General features: G+C 52.9%; 1 protein-coding gene across 1 annotated transcript; it reads right to left on the reverse strand.

The window, feature by feature from the left end:
* Nucleotides 1-206: 206 nt before the first annotated feature.
* SLC22A5 (solute carrier family 22 member 5) lies at nt 207-23067 on the reverse strand. Its single transcript, XM_045285160.1, has 10 exons — nt 22996-23067; nt 18530-18633; nt 10189-10343; nt 9265-9436; nt 7776-7902; nt 6137-6237; nt 4490-4704; nt 3525-3707; nt 2440-2575; nt 207-1798 (listed from the first exon to the last, which is right to left on the reverse strand). Exons 1-10 carry the CDS (start codon nt 23050-23052, stop codon nt 1711-1713), a joined length of 1338 nt encoding a protein of 445 aa, XP_045141095.1. The 5' UTR covers nt 23053-23067; the 3' UTR covers nt 207-1710.
* Nucleotides 23068-23458: the final 391 nt, after the last annotated feature.

Here is a 23458-nt window from a genome sequence, read left to right on the forward strand (position 1 = left end):
AGGCTGCGATGCTTTGAAAGAAGGCAGGGCGGCTCAGTCCACAGTCAATTGGCAATGCTGACTTCTACTGCACAGAGATTACATCTTAGCTTGGAGGTCAACCCCAAGTCATTGAGAGAGGAAGCCCAAACTGACAGTCAAAGTCAAGTGATGGCGTGTGGCACCAGCTCACTAATTCTGGGAATAAAGGCTGTAAGCAGCTGCTGTTACTTTAAAAAAAAAAATCATTTTACTTATTAAAACATTTTCATTTCCCAAGGCACTTCAGTGGCTTTCATAAAAATATGGTGTGTGTTTTGTTTTTTTTAACCAGGTGAAGCACCTGCTTCAGGAATACCGTGATAAGCAGAAAACAGTCAATTAGAGAAAGTACAGAATACCTCCCAATATGGTCAGATAGCTGAAGCGAGCCTCTCGGAAGGGCTGGGAGCACAATTTAAGTTTCTTCAGTTGGATTTTTTGCATGGCCTCTGCACCCTGTCACTGAGTCTGTTCTGACTCACAGCGATCCTACAGGGAGTGGGGAGCAGAAGCGTTCCCCAGAGTTTGCAGGACAGGCAGCCTCATCGTTTTTTTCAGCAGAGTGGCTCGTAAGTACAAAGGTTTGGCAGCCGAGTCTTACCCCGCCGCACCACCATCACAAGAAGAACACGCATGATAAGTGTTGACCCTGGGGGAAGCGCGAGTGGCCATGACTGTCAAGCCCAAGATTTGCATGTATAAGTGGCAACCGCAGGCCCCTGACCGAGTGCTTCAGGGTTAAAAAGAAGGGACAACAGAAAAAGAGCTGCATGCCAGGCAGATAAGGAACCAGCCTTTCCCACATCCGTTCTGAAGGGCAAATAACTTAAGGAGGAAAGGTCAGCATAGAAACCAGGTGCACCACAGACACAACACGGCCAGTCCCGCTTTCCCGTGTGGCGAGGAGACACTCCTCTGCTGGTCTTCTTTGCTGCTGCTGCACTTCCGTCACACCAGACAGCGGTCACAGGAGCTAGGAGCTGGGACTTCACACAGTGGCCGAGAACAAGCACGGCTGAGTCGATGGTGCATTTCCAATGGGCTTGGACCAGCCCGGGGCTTTGATCAGACGTAAACAAGTCCACCCCGTGGGCATACCAAGTGTGCCTTGTACTCGAACGCCAGCGCACTTGGATCTGCTCGGTCCCCGCCGTCTGATTCTCCCCCGGGCCCCCCAGAGCCTGTGCTCCCGGGCCCAGGAGGCAATGCTCACAGTCAATGCCCTTTGAAGCTGAGCCAACATGAGAAATCAATTTCCCTACGAGAATAGCTCATGTCCTCTAAAGTGAGTTAGATCTAATGGGGAAAGGAAAAGGGGTGTGTGTGTGGGGGGGGGGAGGACGGGACTTGAGCTTCCAGTTTTATCAGTGGCCTCCTTCAGGCCATTTGAAGTTCAAATGCAATTTTAGCAGATACCTCCAGCATCTGCTCAAGTCCCACTGGTTCCAGTGGGAAGCGCCAAGTCCATTGTTGTAGTAGGTGGGACTTCTCTAAAGCCATGGTGGTGTCCCTGACGAGAAGGCAGTACGCTAGGGCCACGCCAGGTTCGGAGTCTGGGTGCCCAAGTAGGAACCGGTCAGAAGCAGGGCTGGCGGAATACGCAGAGACTGTGGCGGGCAGGACTCTGTGCCCACAGGTCGCTCTGACGGAAGCGGGGTCCTCTCCAGGCCCTCACTCTCTGGAGGTCCCTTAGAAAGCTGTGCTCTTAAGGATGGTGGGGCTTTCTTCCTCATCTTTTAACACCCTCGTGTGGCTTGGACTTTGCCTATATTTTATTCTGTAAAAACAAGCGAAACAAATGTTGGTTACAAATCTTAATAGAGACTTATCAGTCTTAAAGTAAATAAGTTGATTGCTTGACTGATTAGTACAACGGTTCTCAACCTGTGGGTCGCAACCCCTTTGGGGATCGAACGATCCTTTCACAGGGGTCGCCTAATACATCCTGTATATCAGATATTTACATTATGACTCCTAACAGTAGCAAAATGACAGTTATGAAGTAGCAACGAAAATCATTTTATGGTTGGGGGGGTCACCACAACATAAGGAACTGTATTAAAGGGTGGAGGCAGTAGGAAGGTGGAGAAGCACTGGATTAGTAAAACAAAACAAAGCCAAGGGTATTTTCACCAAGGGGGTGGTACAGATCACACAGGAAACTCTAAAACATTTTCCCTGTGTGCAGATCCAATGCTGCTGTGGAAACGTACATGGTGGCAGGTCCACACAAGAGCGGAGCAGAGAGGACAGGCTGTAAGGCACTTACAACCCTCTGGTGGATACACTAGTTGACGGTCTTTGTGAGTTTGAGGAGGACGCCACAGTGCTGGGCTCTGAAGCCCCGGCCAGGTCCAGTCTGGCCCCAGAGAGCTCTGTATGTGTCCACACTGTGAGGGAGGAAAGGGCCCTTCTTACCCTTTGACCCTGAGCATCTGCTCGATGGTGTCTGGGAGAGGGGTGTTGAAGCTCTCCGGGAGGAACAAGGTGAGGATGGCCGTCAGGATCGTCAGACTCCCCATGAGAATGTAGGGCAGGAAGCGGTCATAGGCACCTAGCACAAAGCAGGCGAGCCGGAGTCGGAGGGGGCCGTGACACTGGCCTTCTCTCCATCCCGTACACGTGTGTGTGTTGGGGGTGTCTCTGTAAAGCGGCTCACTAGGCTTCCTGGCCTCGGCAGCTGCCACAGGCTGAGCTGCTTGATTGGCATCTGGCACCAGACAGGCCCTACAACCCAGAGCTGGTACAGGCATGCCCCGAGGTTCAGCAGTGCCTCTGGTCCAGGAGAAGTACTGAGGTGAGGGGTGGGGCTGAGCCACAGGGAGCACGATTCCCTTTCCAAGGAACCCACGGATGGGAACCACCCCTCGGCCTCTCCAGGTGTTTCATGATCTGTTTAATTTGCCCCCAGGCTGTGCAGGTCCATGTTTCTGCTTGTCAGTGCTAGGCAGCATGCTGTGTTCACAAAGCACCCTGGGTACTCTCAGAGGAGGTGCCACCGCTCCCCACAGAGGTGCAGGGAAACAGAAGCTGCCAGGGTGGTCATCTTGTGAGGGAGAAAGCTGGCGCTCTGCGCAGAAGCTCCCCCAAGGGCGCTCTGTCTGCAGTATGAGCCCACGGGGGGCGGGGGATTGTTCAGCTAGAGCAATGCTCGGTTCAGCAGACTCTTGAGTGGACCTAGTCTCCTTTGTGTTCCCTTTAAACTCGTATTCCTGGTTTCCATTTCTCCAGCTAAGTAGATTGGCTTCCGACACCTCACTGCCGTTTCTTAGGATAAGTATTCTCGGATGGCTGGACCTCTCCCCACTCATGTCTAGCTAGTCTATGGTTTTCTATTCACAAGCACTTCTCCCAGAGTGCACCTGGCCTGGGCTGCCTCTCCAGTGTTGGCCGAGTCTCTGTCGGCAAGCTAGGTCCAGCTCCCACTAACGCCAGACCATGTTGCCACCCACTGTGCCTACGTGCCCAGGCCCGGGGCAGACACCTCTGCACATATGACTTACCCAGGTACACGAAATAAGGAGACAGGATGCTGCCCAGGCGGGACGCCATGGAGCTGACCCCCACGCCCATGTTTCTGACCACTGTGGGGTACAGCTCGGCAGTGTATACGTAGACCATGGAGAAGGCCGAGGTGATTCCAAACTTGCCCACCATCACCAGGACTGTCGTCAGGTAGTGCAGGTCTGGAGAAGCAAAGGAGAGCAAGCAGGAGTGGGTGCCCACCCAGCGTCCTCTGCCTGCCAGTCAGGATCCCTTTCTGCTTGCCGGCTTCCAACATACTGTGCGCCTGTCGCTCCTATAACCTCCTATTGCAAAGCAAGGGGCCACATCTGATGGACGACAAGGGTGTCTTCTAGGAATTCCACCCCTGCCACCACTCACCTGTGGGGAACTGGACGGTTCTCAATACAACATCCAGCTCGTGGCCAACGAGACCCTCCGTATCTGTGACCTGGGCCCAGCCTCTCTTCGGAGGAAGCCTCAGCTCTCACAGGTGCCTTCGTGCTCCTCAGACACATCATCTGGCCCCTTCCCTCTGCGGGGCTTTTACCGGTGTCACAGCATCGAAGCCTCCGCCCACCACCCTGCCTCAGACAGGCTGGCCCTCCCTGCTCTGTGGAGTCGCTACGAAGCATCTTTGTTTCTTTGGTTGCTGGACTGTGAGGCTCTGCCTCACTGGCTTCCTTCTGCTTCCTCAGCACCAGGCCCAGCGCCCAGCTCAGGGGAGCCATTCTGTCAGGATTCATATAGAGCCAATAGGGCCACAGGAATGTGGGTACAGGGTGAAATCAACCCATGGCTCCTCCCTCCTGCCCTCTGAAAAGAGTGTTTAGGTTTCAGGAGGTAATTTCTCTAGATTGATAGGCCAGGAGCATGTGGATGGGGGTGAGCCGTGGGAAGCACGGGTTGTGTTTACGCACTGGGGGAGACAGCCTGGTGGAGCCCAAAGCCACACGGTCCCTACCGGGGGGCACCAGCTGCAGGAAGAGAAGAACGCTGCCGCCCAGGAAGAGGGCGGTGGCCATGGAGTAGCGCCGGGGCAGATACTGCAGCAGCAGCCAGGCCACAATGTAGGCTGGAACTTCGACCACCGCTGAGAAGAAGCAGTTGAGGTAGATGTCTCCATGCAAATTAGGCGTGTCCAGGGAAAGCCCAAAGTAGCCCACGGAGATTGTCATCCTGGAACAGGACACAAGGGAACAAACGCTGGAAGCAATTTCCACACCCGCCCCACCTGGACAGTCTTCAGGAAATCCAACCCTCCTTACACAGGGGCAGGAGGGCAGCCGGAGAGCTAACCACACATCTTCTTAGGGACAAAAGAGCACGTCCCCCAGTCATGTACCCGTGTGCTTTCAGAGCCTCCCGCACAGAAGGTAGCCCTGCAGAAGAGGCTTTCATACCTCAGAGAGACTTGTCCCATTAAAAAAAAAATTCAAACCCGCCTCTTGGCTTTAAAATTTCTAGGCTGGGGCACTTACAGAAGCTGTCCCTGCCCCTCCCCTCCCCCCAGACCTCCTCATGACCAGCAAATGAAGAAGGATAGGATGGGTAAGGAGGCAGCTATTGGGCAGAGCCAAACACCTGGAGGAAATTACTTGGCAGACCATCCCCGGCGACGAGCCAACTCGTGCAGAAGGCCAGCATGGCCCCTCCCCTGCCCATTGCCCCTAGCCTGGGCCTGGTCCTCGCTGGCACTCTGTTGAGGGATTAGACTGAGTCTAATTGCACTATCTGCAGGGTGAAATAGCAGTTGGTGCCATCAGAGGGGGCAAGTGTGCGCAAACGCCTGGGGAATCCCAAGCAGCCTGGGCTCAGTGAGCCACACAGACTGCCAATCTGGGGTGCAGGCTGGACGCACACAGAACCTCTGGAGGGTGGGGCAAGGGGGTACTGCCCAGAGGGATCCTGGACTATTCCTTGGACATGGGTGGCTCAGAGTTGCCCCAGGAACGCAAATGGCTGCCTGCTCCAGCTTGGCTGAGTCTGGACACGGAGGGGAAGCCCGCCCTCCTCCCATTTTCTTGACTCACCCAGCAGACTCGGGCTCTGACCAGTAAACAACAGTTGTCCAGGCTTGTGGATGTGGCCCTTTCTTCTCTCTGGCCCTTCCTGACACAGGGTGAGACCCTTGTGAGCAGGACCCTGATGAGGGCGGCTGGCCCTGCCCCTGCCTTCAGGACAGTCTGAGGACAGAGCTCAGTCATGCCACCGGGTTTCCCGGAAGAACAGGCAGCCGCCCTAATCTGGGAGAAGCGGTGTCTCCACACTCAAGAGCCTCCCTAAAACATCATCTCTTCTCCTCAGCTACTGCTGGTGACTGGGCAGCAAGGGTGGGGCGAGCTGGACCCCAAGAAGCACAGATTTGCCTCAGACCTGGTGTGATCCCCAAAGACCCTGTATTCCTCCCCAAAGCCTGCACAGTGCTCTTCACGCTCCTCTGCCAAGGGCCCATCGAATTCAGAACTGTGGCACGACCATTTCTTCCACTGCAAGGCACACCTCCTTCCCTTCTGGACGTACCACAGCCTTTCAGTTTGTGGCTCGCTCGAGACTTATCTGCGAACAAAGAGGGCGGTCTGGAAGCCTCAGGCAGGTCTGACTTACGCACCACAGAATTATGGACATGATGGTGACCACACGGATATTCCGGGTTTGGAGCAGATCCAGAATGCTGTGTGACTCCTGCTTCTGAGAACTTAGGTCTTGTAACTGCAGGGAGACATAGCAAGCGGATAGGAGGGGGAGAGGTCAGAGACTATGTCGCGCATCCAGGCACAGGCCCGAACCCTGGGCTCTTAGCCTGCTGTGTCTGGGAGCTGGGGAGATTTGAGGGTTCCTCCTTGAAGAGAAGGACAGTGGTTGCCTCTGGGGCTGCTAAGGTCTCCCCAGGTCTAGCGGGTCGCGAAGCAGGGTGAGCATGTGTGTGGAGGGAAAGCAGGGGACCAGCCCCTGGGAGGCAGTGGTAGAGTCCAGGCTGACCCTCCTCCACTCCTTGTCAGTGGCCACATTCCAGGCAGGCCTCCAAGCATTCCTTCCCAGGCTGGCTCCCTGCCCTCTGGGTCAGAGAGGGCCTTTGTTTTTGAATCTGATATGTCAAAAGAATTCATGTTTGGGGCCCTCAAGCCGAGTATGCATAGCTCGTTGTCCACTGCAGGGAGAAAATATCAGATAGAAAAACAGGAAAATTGACCTGAGCTTCACCCAGAGTAACTTCCTATGAAATCTGGCACAGCCAAAACCATTAATAAACCACACATCTAAACACACTGACGGTGCTTTGCTAAAGCAGACCCAGCCTTGGCGCTTGTTGTTCCCGAGTTAGCAGTTCAACAAAAGGTCAACTTCTGACTTAAAGGATCCCTGAAATACCCTTATTTCCTCAAAGATACCAGTGGGGCTACGGGCTCACCCAGACTGACCCCTCTTCAAGCAGCCCCAGGCTTCTCTGCCTGCCTGGCCCTGTCCGAAGCATGTGCAGTGGAAGCTGGTGGCAGCCACCCCTCATTGGGAAACCAGCCTGCTGTCTGTAATTGCCAGCCTTCTTGTCACTAGTCACTCGGCTCTCCTTCCCAAGGACAGGCCCGCTGCCCTCTGACCCTGAGCATCTCTGGTTGCTGTCTTGCAGTTGCTGGCAGCTAGCTGCTCCCACACCCAGTCTCCAGGACCAATTTTACTTCCTGGTCCTCCCAGAGACCCTCCAGAACCACGCTGACAGCAGGGTCAGCTGCCAGCCGTGGTGGTGTGGCCAGGTAAGCACTGGACTGACAGCTGCAGGCCTGTGGCTCCCCCCACCAGCCACTCCTGGGGAGAAGATTTACACTCTCAGAAGCCATGGCTACGATGGGTCTGAATGGACTCTGGCCACTCGGCTCTCTGAGAAGCCCTGGCGGCTGCAAACAGGGTGGAGGGAGAGGAAACAGGAAGGAGAAGCAAGAACTAGGAACCAGGCCGAGCCAAGAGAGTACTCATGGTGTGTGCACGCAGCTCTGCTGGTGGGTGGGACCAGGCGGGAAATTCCTAGCTCCCCAATCTATCGGCTTCACTGGCTCGCTGTTGTTTTAAGATGACAAACTGCCAAAGGGATGAGAAACAATGACTCCCAAAACACTGACTTTGTGAAAGCCCTATTAGTCATAAGAGGTATTTTTTATCCAGAGCAATGGCTAGCATCTGTGATGGCCTAGGGAGGAGGCTGAACCCTCGGGGGCCGGGGGAAGAGCTGGGCAGGGGGTACAGGAGGCACTTACCTCCGCCGGGTCAAAGATGGCTGTGGTGACAGAGATCCTGTTGACTCGAGCAGCCTTGAGGATGATCACCTCTGCCTCGCTGAACCGGCCCTGAGAGATGAGCCACCTGGGGGACTCGGGGATGAACCTGGAAGCGCAAGGAGGCACACCGCTGAGGCGCCCCTTGCCCCGTGGTTCCCAACAGGCCAGGTAGGGGTGTACATGGAGGTGTGAAATGAAGTCTCACAGCCAGAGCCAGGCTTCGAAGGCCTGGTGGCTACAGGCCAGGAGAGGAAATGGGCCACACAGAGCATGAACTGCAGGGGCTGGCACACCACACAGCACTGAGGGATGTGCCTTGGGCTACTCACTACACGGTCAGCGCTTCAAACCCACCAACCGCTCTGTGGGAGACAGAGACGGCCGGCTGCAGCTGCAGAGAGCTGCAGGCAGCCCAGGCTTGTTCTAGCTTGGAAGTGAGTCCGTGGCAGTGGGTTTGGTTGGGCTCCAGTTGGGTTTGGTTCAGAGCGACAGACGCCCTGATGGAATTCCTAAGAGCAGTGGTGCCACCTGCTGGGCTGTTGGGAGACAGAAGCAGGGTACGCTCCTGTGCCTGGTTGCAGGGGTGGTCTCCTCTCAGCCCAGCCTCGGGCCAGCTGCACTTCCCTTCAGCCACCTCCCACCACCCACCGCCACCCCAACACAGAGCAAGCTTCCGCACCAACCTGGGGGCCTCGAGTTCCCCCTCACCCCCCAACCCCTAACCTAACCCATCCCAAAGACTTCCAGACTCTGCCAAAAATAACATATTTATCAAGGCATCTGAGTGCTCTGAACCCTTGTGGCTTATTTTCAACCTCACTGTGACTGTGCAGCCCCTCCCTCTCAGACAGGACTGAGACTCAAACTGTTATCTGTCCCTCCCCCACAGTGGCCTGAAATGCTTTCAGCTCCAAGAGGGCTCGAGCTCAGCCTCCCCACCTGGTGGGGCAATTTCTGCCTCAGCCCCTCTGCTGGTGTTCCATCCATCTCTGCCTATGGAATGGTCTGTGGAATGGTGTGCTGCTAACTGCATGGTCAGCAGTTCGAGCCCACCAGCTGCGCTGTGGGAGAAAGAGGCGGCTGTCTGCTTCCATAAAGATGTAGTTTCGGAAAGTCAAAGGGGCAATTCTACCCACAATGGCGGTGGGTTTGGGCGTGCTTGCCAAACGCCTCCATCTCAGAGGCTCAGATGGAGCCTGCTTTCCCCCTCCCCTCCCCCGCCCACTCCTACAGCCAGAACCAGGGCCATGCTCTCGTGCCCAGGGCTCCAAGGACATCCTGTAGGCCATGCTGGCTCCTGTGGTTTTTCACCACCTCCCCGAGAAAAAGAGGCTTGAGATCCACTCCCCGCTCCCCCCAGAAACAGTCTACACTTCCTGTCCCTGTGAGCCCAAATAGGGACTTGTGAGTTGCTGCTGCCCTCTAGCGAAGGCCAGAGAGGACCACTGTGGTCACAGGCCACACTCACCACCAAAGCGCTAAGCACAGTGCCCCCGGCACCGTCAGCGCCAGCAGCAGCATCCGCCAGTCTCGGATGAAGTAGGCAAACAGTGGCAGCAGCATGTAGCCAATGGAATAAAATATGCACACTCCTAACGTGGAGAATATAATGCGGGCTGACTTGCCAAGAATTTCTGTTCCTGTTCAAGACAAGGGAGGAGTCATGTTAGCGTTTATTTCCTTCACCCCCTTCTATGGTTTCATTCTCAGCAAGGGGACATGAGAGTGGTGGGAACTATGTCTAGGGTCCTAAACCCTCAGGAGGGGGCTGGATTCTGAATCCAGCCCAGGCTGACCCTCCCCTGGGGACATCTTGGTGATCCCTTGGGTGCCCCAGTGACAGATGTGTCATGAAATGTCACCAATTTCCAATGCCACATGCTAAGGCAGTCCCCTGAGGGCCCGAGGTTAAGTCACACAGGAGGAGTCCCTGAGGGTGAACTCAGGGCCTTGGCAGCAACCGCTGACTGTTATCTATTACAGGGGAGAAGAAAATCAGATCCTCTGAACAATGGACCTTACTCCTCCCGTCATGCCTCCCTCTTTACCCTGCCCTAGATGGTGGTGGGCCCTTCCCATAGACCACCTTTGGTGAGTTCTAGTAAAATTACCCTTAAGTGGCTGCAAGGCCAGGGTGCTACACGACAGAGGCCAGAGAAGATCTGGGACCCAGTAGTCAGGCTACTGCTGGGGTGATGCTGGGGACCCCGGGTGGTCACTGGCCTGCCTTCGGTTTCCCTGCCTATGAGTGAGGGTCACCAGGAAGTCCTGGTCAGTGTTGTTAGAGACCACTTCCCATTTGAGGGACATCATGGCTGTCTCCCTGAAAGTGGGGGGTGGGATGACGGTGAACCACAGGATCAAGTACTCAACTCTAACTTGATGGCCATACCCAGGACAAACGCTGCCACGTAGTTGGAGATCTGGCCCATGCCTACGATGAAGAACAGCACAGCATACATCTCAAAGTTGGTGGAGAAGACCTGCAGGAAGCTGAAGCCCGTCTGTATGCCCATGGTCACAAACAGCACCTTCTTCCGTCCAAATCTGGGAAGAGAGCAAACGGGAATCATCGGAGCGAAGATCCAGGGATAGACCTCATGGGGCTTTCCCCAGAACCCTCAGGGAGGGAGCATAACAGACCACTCTCCCCAACTCCGTGCCATGACTTCCTTTGCACACTCCCCAGGATGAGCACGCAGCTGGGAACCAGGGCGGCCTGAAGGCAGTGCCACAATTCTGATACTGTCGCTGATAGGTTTAAACCCATGTATCCATAATAGTACACACAAAAATTTAAAATTTCAACTGTGGAGGCAGGTAGGGGAGCAACGATGAAAACTGGCAAATAAAGGAAAGGCACATTTGTCTTCACTCTCTTACATCAATTCTGTGGACAGTAGCCAATAATCGACAAAGGTAAGTGGCACTTTATTTCAAAAACTCCTTAACTATTAACTAGAATTGGAAAACTACCATTTTACAATGAATGAATAAACTTTACACAATAATGTCTGCTAACGTCATGAACAGAGACAGCCACGCATTGCCTGTCTTACAGTTTTGCCAAAAAGGATCGAACCTGAAATCGAGCAAGCCTCTGGATCCAGCTGCCAATTTGCAAGAAATACAGAGAAATATGCTGAACCACACCATGAGGGTGCAACCAGCAAAACCCAGACTGAGAAGCTCTCCTGGTAACATGGGTGGGGTTTCTCAACAGATAAAACTACCAGGCAAAGAAAGGGATGCAGGAAGAATCCATTAGGTTGAAACAGATTAAAGGGCACGTGAAAAAAGGCTACGTGGGCAAGAATAGACTTGCACCCCACGACAAACAATTGGGCAATGACCCTGCAAAACACCCACAAGAAATGACTGTTCTAAAGCCAGGACAGTGGCTATTTAATGGGGAAGGAGGGCCTTGTTACTGGAATGGAGCAGGTGGATGTGGCTTCTCTGTGGCCAGCAAAGCTCTATTTCTAGACTTGGTGGCAGTTACATGGTTATTTGCTTTGGAAAAATCCACCTGATAGCCCTGGTGGCACAGTGGTTGCAGGGCGGGTTGCTAAGCCAAAGGGCAGCAGTTTGAAACCACCAGGCGCACTGCGGAGGAAAGCTGTGGAGAGCGAGCTTCTCTACCGTGTCTTCCCACAGAGGCAGTCAATTTGATTTCCGTGTTTTACATCGGGAGAAGTCTAGGAGTATAGCTGCCATCTGTGTTGTTGAAAAACTGTATGTGCAATGAAAAGGTCGTTGGTCTTACCAAGACCCTATTTCCCAACTGCTGTTCCGTGTCGTCATTTCCTACTTTTGTATTCCAATTGCTAATTATTAATGCACCTTGATTGAATGCTTGATCAACTTCAGATTGAATGCATTGGTAGAATTCTTCAATCTCACCCTCATTAGCTTTAGAGGGTGGTGTGTGAATCTGAACAATAGTTATATTGACTGGATTTCCTAGCATGCAAACATAAATATCATGCTATCACAGCCAGCATGGTAATTCAAGATAGATCTTGAAATGTCCTTTTTGATGAGGAATCCAACACCATTCCTCTGGAATCTGTCGCTCCCAGCATGGCAGACCATGTGATTTTCCAATTCACCATTTCAGCTAACACCTAGAATATTGATCTTTATGCATTCCATTTAGTTTTTGAAAACTTGCAATTTTCCGAGATTCCTACATCGTACATTCTAGGTCCTGGCTATTAACTGATGTTTGCAGTGGCTTCTTCTCATTTTGAATCCTGCCCCATCAGTCCTGAAGGTGTGACTCCTGCAGGCTTTGCTCCACCCACGCCACCATGGTCCACTCTACGTTGGGAAGAAGGCAGCTCTTCCTGTCTTATTTGGTTGCCTTCCCACCTGGGGGACTCATCTTCTGGCACTGACTCCAACCATGCTCTGCTCGTATTCATGAGATTCTCAGTATCCGACCATGTCTGATGCTGTCCATAAGGCTTTCCATGGCGACTTCCTCAGAAGTAGTAGGTTTTTCTCAGTCTGAAAGCTCTGCTGAAACCTGTTCACTTTGGGTAACCCTCCTGGTTTTTTAAATACCAGGGATATAGCATCCAAGTCACACACACACACACAAAGCCACTGCAGTATGACAAACTGACCGACAGTGGTGGCCTAGGGTCACCAAGGGCCTTGATTTAGTCTGCATGATCAAAGGTGTGGGTGGGGGGGTGTTTCACACTGTCAGAGGAGCACACTGTGGCTGGAGGGGCGGTCTGGCTGGCATCAGCTCTACAATTCAAAACGGGAGAGGTGGGAAAAAGCCCAAGCATACAAGACGCGCAGCCACGTTCCGGAGTTTGAGGGAAGATGGCGTGGTTTGCACTTTGAAGAGATTCCTCTGCTACAGTATGCAGGAGAGCGCGAGGGAGCATGCGTGGGCCCACACTGCTCACAGGGAGGCTGGAGCAGTGGCCCTCCTGAAAGAGGAGAGCCGCTGAAGGCAGCGAGGACAGACAGCAGCAGAGGGTTTGAGAGCTCATTCGGAGATCAGTTTAGTTACACTTGGTGGGGCGGAGAGAGGGGAGGGGTTGAAGAGATTCCCAGGTCTCTGGAGGACATGGTTGCACAGCATGGGTGCTAGGGACAGTCTTCCTCAGTGATGCTGCCCTAGATTTGCAGGCCTAATCCCCATCTTCCATGTAGCATGGGGACCTGGCAGCCTTCACCACGGAGGAGCTGCTCCAACTGCCTCAAGCTCCTAAGAGCAGTGACATGGGTTTACTGGCTACAGGCAGCCAGCAGAGCACAGCCACAGTCCCACACTGCCTTCGAAGGGCCCTCACAGGACACCAGAAGAGGGAGCTGGCTCCGAGTCAGGTCTGCAGAGCCCCCCACTGTTTGTGCCCAAGAAAGTGAGATCGAGAGTAAGTACTGCTTGCCAGCCACGGGTTGGCCTTTCTGGGGCCAGAGGCATGCCGGGAACATGCCGGGCACCTCAGAGCTCTAACTTCAGAAGTCAGGGGTGATGAAAGTGGAAGGGCGGGGCTGACACCTGCAGGCCAGCATTTGAAAAAAGGCTCCGGGCATTTTTCCCAAGCCCTGGGCGGGCACCAGACCCGAGGCTCCCTCCAGCAGCCTGGCCTCCCCCTGGGGCTGCTCTGAGGTAAGGCCGAGGGTGTGTGTGCTGCCCTGAGAATCAGAGACACCCCTGGAACTACATCCTCTGGGCAGCATAGCTCTGTTGAGGTCCAAAGCAGAGGTCAACACCAGTGGGTTTCCCAAACGCCTGTGTGTGAGCCCAGTACTGAGCAGAAACATGCTAAGGGCAGATTCCACTTTCTCTAGTGTTCTTAGCTTTCTAGCACAGTTCCTCATCGACAGACAGAGGAGAGAAAAATAAAACCCACCCTCTCTGGGGCTTACCTTTTCACCCACTGCGTGGTCGCTGCGGTCTCAGTCCAGTCCCATGGCCCTGGCCTTCCTGGGGACTGGAAGGGGCCAGAATCCTACAGAGCAGTGGCTTTCCAACCGACTGGGGGCTCTCGGGGCCCTTTCTCATACCTCCCGTTTTTTAATCTACTTCTTACATTGTGCTCCCCAGGGTCATTTTAAGGAGTGTAGAAGTCACCAGTCTGATCCAAATCACCTGCCTTTTCTAGCTGGGGAGCAAGCTGCCTCCTTGGCTCTAGAAAACAGGGCCTGAGGTATTAGGGGAAGCTCTCCAAAGATAAGATCCTCCTCTAGGGTAGTGGGTCTCACTGGGGAGGGGGCCGTCTTGTCCCGGTTTGGGGCATTGTTGGTTGGAAGAGGTTGGTCATGACGTGTAGTAGGTATAGTAGGTGAGAACCTCCAGGGCATCCCTGCCAAAGCAAAGAATAATCGATCTAGCCCCAAATGTCAATAGTGACATTTTTCTGACTTTTCTTCTCAAGGGCTCCCGGGGAGGGGAGAGGAGGGAGAGGTCCAGGGAACCTTTATACGGTGCCAGCCCTTACAGCTTGGGCTTGGAGTCAGAGAGGCGCTCCCTTTGCAAGTCTACCAAGGGAATGGCAAATACATACACGCCTAGCCACAAAACCCCAACAGCAATTAGCCGTCCACTTCTGCTCAGGGCTGTGCCCCCCTCATAATTCAAGGACATAAAGAGAAACCTATTATGTCCAGCAAAAGGCTTTGATAACTCAGGGCTATTGCTAGGGCTCTCAAATTTCAAGCTTATTAATATGCCAGCAAGAAAGCCAAACCTTTGCCCTACATAAAGCTATTGTTGATCTCCTAGACGACAAGTTGAGGGCAGGAAGTATGCTGTTAGTGGTTGGTTTGGCTTAGGGTTTAGAGCTGGCTTACTCCGAGCAGAGTTCAGAAGGAGCCAGTCTCGCAGAGCCGGGAGCAGACAGAGCAGCTGTCCTCTTAGCTCTTGCGCTCACTACACTCAAGGGACCTTTCTTAAAAGCAAGGCATCTGCTGCCAAAACTTAAAAAGAAAAAAAACATGAAAGGCTCAATGGTACCGTACTAGTAGTCCTTCCAAGTATTAAGGCCTTCAACAGCTTTATGGCTTTTGTTTCCATGTTTTCCTTGAGAGGAGACCTTTGGGGACTGAAACACGTCCCTCAAGTAATCATGGTCTGACATGGTCCTCAAGTTCCCAAGTGAGCCCACGCCACAACTGACCAGGAAAATACACTGGGCTTGCCTCTCCTTGTCTTCCACATCAGGGGAATTCTTTTGAGCGTTGGCTGCTACTCAACCCCATGAAAGAGAGCTTCCCACCACCTCCCCTGGGAAGGCCTAAGCTCAACCTGGGTCCCTTCTCTCCTGGCTCTGCAGGCAACGTGCGGGCTCTGGTGAGTGTTCTTTGCACTGAGCATCCCAACCGTGTTTCTCCAGCACAGACCTCGCGTGGCCCGCTGAAAAAACAAGGCACTGCAGTATCCGAGTTGATGCTGATTCTCATCACCTCAGATTGAGTATGTTCAAAATGAATTTAACCTCTTCTTCCACATATCTGGTCCCTCATAGTGAGAACACCAGTGTGCGCCTAGTCGTCCACCAGATGTCTCCCTCCAGTCCCCCAGCACCACATTCCAACCACCAGGTCGCCTTGGGCTTACTTGCTGCTATTTCTGGCCATCTCTAGCACTCCCAGCCTCCTCCAAGCCACCATCAACTCTTACATAATTGACTGGTGATGGGCTCTTAACTGGTCTCTCCACAGGCCCTCTGGCTTCCCTGAAGTGCGTTCTCCACAAGTCCCCGAACCCACTGCCATCAAGGGGATTCCCACACACCGGGGCCCTACACGGGGCTTCCAAGACTGTCAATCTTTAAGGGAACATACAGCCCCATCTTTCTTCTGTGAAGCAGCTGATAGGTTTGAACCACCAACCTCGCAGGTAGCAACCCAGCACTTGATCCCAGAGCACCCCTAGGGTTCCTTTTCTCCACAAGGTTGCTGAATGACTAAGGAATTCGATTCTGCTTATGTTTATCCTACTTTTAAAACCTTCTGCTCTGTGACTAAGCCCAAACTCCTTACTGGGATATTCTCAGCCTTGCCTGCTTTTCTACTTCTGGCCTCTGCCCCCTCCGCTGTCTTCATCTCCATGCCCCTCACACAATGGGCTCCTTCCCTGCTCCTAATGTGAGCCATCCTCTGCTTCTGCTGAGTCGAGGTTTCGGCCACATGCTATTCTCTGTGCCCGGAATATGCTCTTTCCTCTCACCAATCACGAGAGCTGGTTATTTCTACTCATCTGCCAAACTTGAGCTCATCCTTCACTTACTCGGGGATGCCTTCCCTGGCATCCTCTGTTAACACGGCATACTGCCCTTTGCCACTTACTCTGATGAAGGGTAACAATCTCTTCCTTTGTTCATTGTTTTGTACATTCTGCCTCGCTAGAAGGAAATTCGAACACAGCGGTGACCCGGAACAGTAGTCCACATAAAATAAAAGAAGAGTTATGATTAGGGGCTCTGGGTCAAGATGATCTGGGTTCAAATCCCAGACCTTGCTAGCCGTGTGACCTTGGGATTTCATTTTCTACCCCTGTACACATAGCTCCTACCTCACAGGTGATGAGGGTTCACCTGGTTTCCAGTTACCTAGAGATCATGGCAACGTCTGACACTATGAGGTACTGTTGTTGTCAAATGTCACAGAGTTGCTTCTAACCCACAGTCACCCAGTCACCCCACGGACAACAGAACAAACACCGCCTGGGCCTGAGGCCTGCTTTCAGTGGTTAAGCCTTGCAGCTCCTTGTTGCAGCCATGGTGTCGATCCATCCATCCCCTCGACAGTCTGCCTCTTTTCGCTGACCCTGAACTTTCCCAAGGATGCTGTCCTACTCCACAACAGGTGTGAAGCACGAGGCAGGCTCTGGCCACTTTTGTCTCTAAGGAGCATCTGGCTGCACTTCTTCCAAGACAGACTGGTTTGTTCTTCTGGCGTCCATTGCATGTTCGATATTCTTCGCCAACACCAGAGTTCAAATCCATCAACGCTCCCTGGGTTTTCTTTATCCATTGTCCAGCTGTCGCTGCAGGCGAGGTGACTGATCACGTGGGCCAAGCGTATCTCAGTTCTCAACGTACATCTTTGCTCTGGAACACTTTTTTTTTTTAAGCTGAAATTTTAAAAAATCATTTTATTGGGAGGGCTCTTATAAATCTTATGACAAATTCACCATTCCCTGGTATTAAGCACACTTGTACATTCGCTGCCATCAACATTTCCAGAATAGTTTCTTTCTCCTTGAGCCCTTTGAGCACTTGAAAGAGGTCTTCTGCAGCAGATTTCCCCCGTGCAAAATTTGATTTTGATTTGATTTGATTTGATTTGATTTCCTGACTGCTGCTTCCACGGGCGTGGATCCAGGTGAACTGGAATCCTGGATGACTTCCGCCTGCTTTCTGTTTATGGGTCTGGTTGTGAGGACTCGTTTTTGTGCTGAGATGCCATCCACACCGGAGGATGTAGCCTTGCTCTTCATCAGTAAGTGCTTCAAATCCTGTCTTCCGCCTATCCTGATGCTGTGCTCTTACTCGGAGGACCCAGCTTCTCCAGCTGCTTGCCCTATGAGGTGCTAGATGTTGGTTACATACATGCTAATAATCAATGAATGCGTATTACTAGAATGAGGATCTGTGGGAGCAATGACGAAGAATCATCAATCAGTGATCAGGCCTACTGAACTCTTCTGCTTACTGGTGGACTGTAGACATGTCCCCCACTTTCAAATCGGCAGCTGAAACTCTAAAAAAGACAAATCTAGTGAGAAAGCCATACACGTTGTATGTCAAGACAGAAAGATGCTAACTTACCACCCTGAGTTTGCATTATAGGATAAAATGGTTTTATCCTTCAGGCAGGATGACATTTCCACTCTGAACGCCTCTGTCAGAGACCGACTGGGAGCATGCTGGGCCTCCTCTCCGCTGGTGGCCACCGAGTCTCTGGATGTCCTCAGATAGCGGCCAATGTAGCTCTTTATAGGTTCTTTTTCCCTCCAGAGACCCCACATCAGGAAGACAGCATCATGGACTCCTCTGAAAACTTCAGGAAAGCAATGGACTTTCTCCAGAAAAAAAGGCTCAAATACCTCATTTTGAAAATTCTACATATAATTCCAAGGGTTTACCATTATTGGACCTTGACTGAAAAGTCTTGGCTTTAAACAAATAACGCAGTTGTGAGAAATGGGTCAAAACAGCATTCTTCTTCCTCGTTAGTGCCGCCCCCACAGGCATCTTAGCTTGGGGTGGTGGTGGGGTGGTGGTGAGAGAGGATTCTGCCCATCACTTCACTCCTGGCTGGTTGAGATCTCCTTGCACCCTGTGCTGTCAGCGGTTCTTGGCAATGGAGAGGCAGCCACTTGTGGCAACCTCAAGGATCTCCAGTACAGTGTATGTGCAGGTGGTGTCAGCCACCCCCACACTAGAGGACACAGAGAGATGCTTCACAAAGGCCATTTGCCTGGGAACTTTTGTGACGCTCCCTCACGTTCTCTGGTCACTTGGACCATGGATGCCCTTGGCTTGGCGGGTTGATTTCTTGGCTCAGAAAGGAGTGGGGAGTGGGGAGGGTGGGGGCTCTAGCATGCAGTCGAAAGGAAGGCCAGGGCACCGCTTTCTCGTGCTTGTGAAAAACAAGCCGCTGGGCTGAGCACACACAACCAACTGAAGCCAAAGGCTAGGCACACATGCTCCTGGTTCAGTGCTGGGGTCCCCTGCAGCTGCAGAAGACAGGCACCTTACCTGTCCGAGAGCTGCCCTGAAACGAAGGAGCCCACCAGCACACCCACGAAGAACAAGGAGATGGTCAACGGGCCCTTCCAGTCGTCCTGACACACCAGGTTCCACTGAAAGAAGAGCAGAGGGATTATCAGGCACTTCTTTTTCAAACAGTTTTGAATTCTATGGTTTCTTGGAAAATTCCATTTTTCCTGGAAAACAATATTCCAAGTTGGGTGTGTCAGTTCACGTAAGCAGTGACTCGCTGGGGGTAGCAGGTTCCCTCTCAAAGGGCTAGAGGGCTCTTCCCCCATCCTGTTTTTCATAGCTTGCAGCCCATTGCCTTCTGTCCAATTTGAGGGCAGGGAGAGGGCCCAGGCAGGGCACACGAGAAAAGGCGGCTTTCTCCCGCTTGCTTTGAGGAGTCTGAGTGGAGCCCAGGGCTCCATTGCTCAGGGAGTTCAAGAGTGACTCCAGGCTTCTAAGAGTCAACGCATCCAGCAGGGACACTGGGGCCAGGGGCTCTACCCAGCCGGTTCCTGCAGCTCTGCTCAGGCCCCTACGCTGGGACCCGAGCCCTTTTGGTGACATCTTGACTTGGAATCCTTGACTGCTCACCCACACTTGGGCCCAATCATGGTAGAGTGCTTCGAGCTGGGAGTCCGGAAACTAAGATCTAGCTTCCATTCTAGTGGCAACTTCAGGGTTTTCCCTCAGTACCTTGATTCCCCATTTGTAAAACCAGGGTGGGGCCCGGCAGCACCCTCTAAGTCGCTCCCCACTTAGTGAGCAGGAACAGGAAACAAGGCCTGCTTGCCGGGGACCGACACCCAGGCCAGTAGACTGGCCCAGATTTCACAGGGAGCCAGAAGAAGGAAGAAAAGCAGAAATGGAAACGTAGTGCTTCCCAGTCAAACCCTTCTCAGAACAGTGAGGTGGAGCTGAGCAGCTACTCACAGGCACCACCACCCTCTGGGAGAGCCAGAACCCTGCTGGGCTGGTGCCGGGCGGGCGGCAGACAGACAGTGGACCTGCCCAAGGAACCCGTGGCCTTCCCTGAACCCAGTAACTAAGGCAGGGGTGCCTGGCCTCCTCTGGGCCAGCGCCAGCTACATGCATGTCCTGCTGTGGCAGCATGCACACACAACCTGGGGGAGGGCTGTGGGCGCAGAACCTCCTCCCAGGAGCCTCCGGCTCTTCGGGCTCTCCACACCAGACTGAGCATGCCACGAAGAGGCTGACAGAGGGGTGGCAGTCCCCACCCAAGAGAGGAGTTGGGGTGCCCAACCTCCTAATCCAGAGTTAGCCCAGGTGGTCAGAGTCCAGAGTGCCCTGGGGTTGAGTGCACAGACTATGGCAGGCCGCCCAGCGAGCAGGGGCCCAACCGACCTTAAGCAGGCGCCCCAGGCCCCACCACCCCAGGTCTCAGGTAGGTGGAGAAGTGCCCCTGAGGTGGGCTCCACCCGGGCAGGGCTGCTCCCTTCAAGAAGAGTCCTGGTGGGGAGACAGCTGGGGGAAGCCAGGCATGGCACTTCCTCTTCCCTCCCCCACCGCCCTGGGTGCAGGCCTATGCAGATGTGGTCTATTGTATAATTTGCATCACCCACGAGGAAAGAAAAAATTGAAACAAGAAAAGAGGCTGGAGCTTCTGCAGCAAGTCCTGGGGTTATAGCCACCTCCCTCCTCTAGCTCCGGTTCCCAACACTGGGCTTCTGGAGAACCCTGAGCTGTAACCACACAGCGGTAGGCAGGGGGACTGCAGTGTTGGCCTTGGGACTTTTTCCTCAGAGCACCCTCTTGGGTTCCTGCAACCTCGCCTCCCCGGGGCATGGCATTGGGCCCTCGGAAAGCAAGCGTGTACTGACTGTGTCCTGCCTGGGAGTGGGGTCCAGAAAATCGAGATTGCTCCAACACCGGGGCAGGCAGGAAGTGGCTCATCCTCCCTGCCATTTGTTGGCTACCAGCTAACTTGCAGGAGGTGCCAGGACCGGGCCTGCGCCCCCCTGAGGAAGGGTGGGATAGGATGCCTACAGAGGCTAGGCTGAGCCCCCTCTACATAATACAGTCATGAAAGTACCTAGCACTCCTCCTGGCCTGGCTTCCCCGTGGTAACAACAGCAGCTGTTATAGTAAGGTGACCAGATTTAAAGCGGGACACCATTGACTGGCGGGGGTGGTAGGGGGTGAGGGTGGGGGTGGTGGGTGGTGTGTTCTTGATGAAAAATTTGGTCTATATGGACCAAATAGACCATTCCCTAGCTTGTTGTGCATTCTTTCCAAAAATCAGGACTTTTTTTAAAACGCCAAAAATTGGGACTGTCCTGCCAAAAGCGGGACATCTGGTCACCTTATGTTATAGAGCAGTTCCTTGATGCTTCCACTTGGTGAGGGGCTGGCCCTGGCTGTTGACAGGGACCCATGTGAGAGTGGATGCGCGGGGCATGTGCTCTGTTTGCGAGTCACTCCACAGCTGAGTGTGTTGTGAGAGCCCCAATCAGTTGCTGCTGAGTTGGCCCAACTCCCTGAGCACCCAGGCTCAGCGCAGGGCCGTGCCCCACAGGGGTGGGTGCTCAATGGCTGTGAGCGCCTGGCATCGCCAAGGGGGCTCGGGGGACTCTTGACTTTTCTTCGGAAGTGCCTCTGGGCAGATATAACCACCAACCTTTCAGTCAGTAGCCCAGCTGAATCTTAACCACAGGCGTCATTCAGGGACTTTGACTGAGGGCACAGGCCCAGCCCCACCAACTCTGAGAAGGGGCCAGCCGTGTGCTCAAAAGCATGCCTTTCTAGCGGCCAAGGTTTCGGGGCACATACATGTGTCAAAGTGTTTCAAATTGCATACTTCCACTATGTGCAGCTTATTGTATGTTGATCATCTCGTGAAGCTGTGAAAAGATGGAAAAGGGAGAGAGCTATACCGCTAGCACTAACTAGTATGTAAGGTGGGAAATAGGAGAGAGGACCTCTCGGCTTCTTCCTGAAATGGGTCTTGCCTGACCCCATACAAGGGTCAAACATGCCAGTTGGCACTGCAGGGGCGTGAATGCCATCTTGTCTGTCTCCTGCTGCATTAACGGTGGCCCTATTGGAGCCTCCCCTTGAGGCTGTGGGGGCAAGGAGGTGCCACCACTGTCCCAATAATGCCTCACTGCCCATCCTGAGCTGGATTCGGGAGCTGCTTGGTGCCCGGGTGAGTGTGTGACTGACTGGAGGAGAGTGCTATCATGGCTTCTCTGGCTTGTGAAGGCCCAGCCCACGCTCCAGGTCTCTGGGCTCTCCACCTGGAGTCAGCCCTGACTCTACCTCCCGGCCTGGTGAGCCTTTTCCTTCGGGCAGACTTGTGGGTAACAGCGGGACTCTCCCATCTCCCAAGCCTGTGTCTGCATGAGATGGGCTGATGGTGTAGAGAAAGAGGCTTTCCAGGGAAATTCGGAGGAGTCATAGTTCTGCCAGGGACTCAGAAGGGCAGACAGACAGACAAGAACACGCAGAGGCCTGCCAGCTCTTAGTGGAAAGAGCCCCAAGTCATGGGTGCTAGAGGAGTTCGATGTTTCTAAGGAATCTTTCTAGATGCAGACTGGGCAGGGATATGATGTGATAAAATGTCAGCTGGCCTGTCAACCTGAGAAATCACCCACGTTCCCTGAGGAGCAGCATCCTGGGTGCAGAAGCTCACATGAACTGGAGAAGCACTCCAGGTGGGGTGGGCGATTCCCCAGAGTACCGGGAATGGTGGAGGGGCCAAAAGGGGAGGGCAGACCTACTCGAAGCAAGTGGACCACCCAGCTGTTTCTGAAAAGTGGGGCACAAACCTCTTTTACCTCACAGTATCCCCTTCTTTCTGTCAACCCCAAGACCTTGTTTCCAAGTGAACAGGGCCAACCCATGGTCATTGGGATGGGGGATTACATTTCCTTGACAACATTTCAGCCCATTCTTTCCAGCCAACCTTAGATTTCCTTTCCTGTAAATTAAGATGTCCTCTTGAGCTACTTAAACTTTAGAGAAGATTTCTTTAAGTAGCCACTCAAGGCAATTTCTCCTGTTTCCCTCTGTATCCGGCCTGATGACAGGAACTGTGGAGATGCAAAGATGTATATTTAGCACAGTGTTCAATTCTACATGTACGTACTTCAACTGTAACAAAGGAAAATAAAATTGGACAGGCGACGTAAGGTGTTAATCTTCTTTTGGAAACAAGGCTTTAAACCAGTTTGAACCAGTTCAGCTTGAAGCAGTGAAATCAGAACAGGTCCAAATCTGTAATATGTAGGTGAATGGTAATAATAAGCAGAAATGGAAAAGTTACAGGTTCGGGATTGCTATCAGGATACTGGTCTATTGCCAGGACTGTGGAGAGCAGCGTGGTTGGCAGCCATCTTTGAACTGGACATCACTATTTCTGCCTCAGCCCTTTGGTTGCTATGCAACAAACACTGCCCTTGTTTTCCAAGACAGAGACAAAGTTTACAGCAAGGTATTAAGTTAACCTGTGGTTTTTTTCTTCCTGTTTTGGTTATTGTTCTGGCACAGCCACATTTGGCCATTTCGGGTCCGTTCTGGTTTTACTGGGTCAGCCAGCTATAAAGAAAATAGTACAACTGAGAGATAAATAAAAACAAAGACAAAAGAAAAAAAAAAAAAAGAACTGGTTTGGACCCCTGGATGAAAAGCATGAATAAAAACTCACAGCCAGTGTGCTCCCAAACACACGGCTGTATGATTTGGACAGCCAGCAGACTCGGAGACATGAAGCAGGCACCAGAGCAGATGCAGTGGATAGCAGGCCTGGTCTGGTTGGAAAGAAAGTGGGCCTTAGCAAAACAGAGCCAATTAAAATATTGATGCCAGAGACTGTTCACCTGGAAGAAACAAGCAGCCTCAGAGTCAGGCATGTCGGGATCCCTAAATCAAGGCATAAGGGAAGAATTAATTTCGCCTCACTGTCTGGAT

The sequence above is a fragment of the Echinops telfairi genome, unplaced genomic scaffold, assembly GCF_000313985.2.
Source record: "Echinops telfairi isolate 266 unplaced genomic scaffold, ASM31398v2 ScPeMD7_7469;HRSCAF=8507_1, whole genome shotgun sequence".
Taxonomy (NCBI): domain Eukaryota; kingdom Metazoa; phylum Chordata; class Mammalia; order Afrosoricida; family Tenrecidae; genus Echinops; species Echinops telfairi.

Coding starts and splice junctions, on each gene's coding strand:
- SLC22A5 (XM_045285160.1), bottom strand. CDS start 23,052: ATGGCCAAATGTGGCTGTGCCAGAACAATAACCAAAACAGGAAGAAAA. Junction 9,437..10,188: donor CGTGGCAGCGTTTGTCCTGG/GTATGGCCATCA, acceptor TGTCTTGAACAG/GAACAGAAATTCTTGGCAAG. Junction 6,238..7,775: donor CCATCTTTGACCCGGCGGAG/GTAAGTGCCTCC, acceptor GTCTCCCTGCAG/TTACAAGACCTAAGTTCTCA.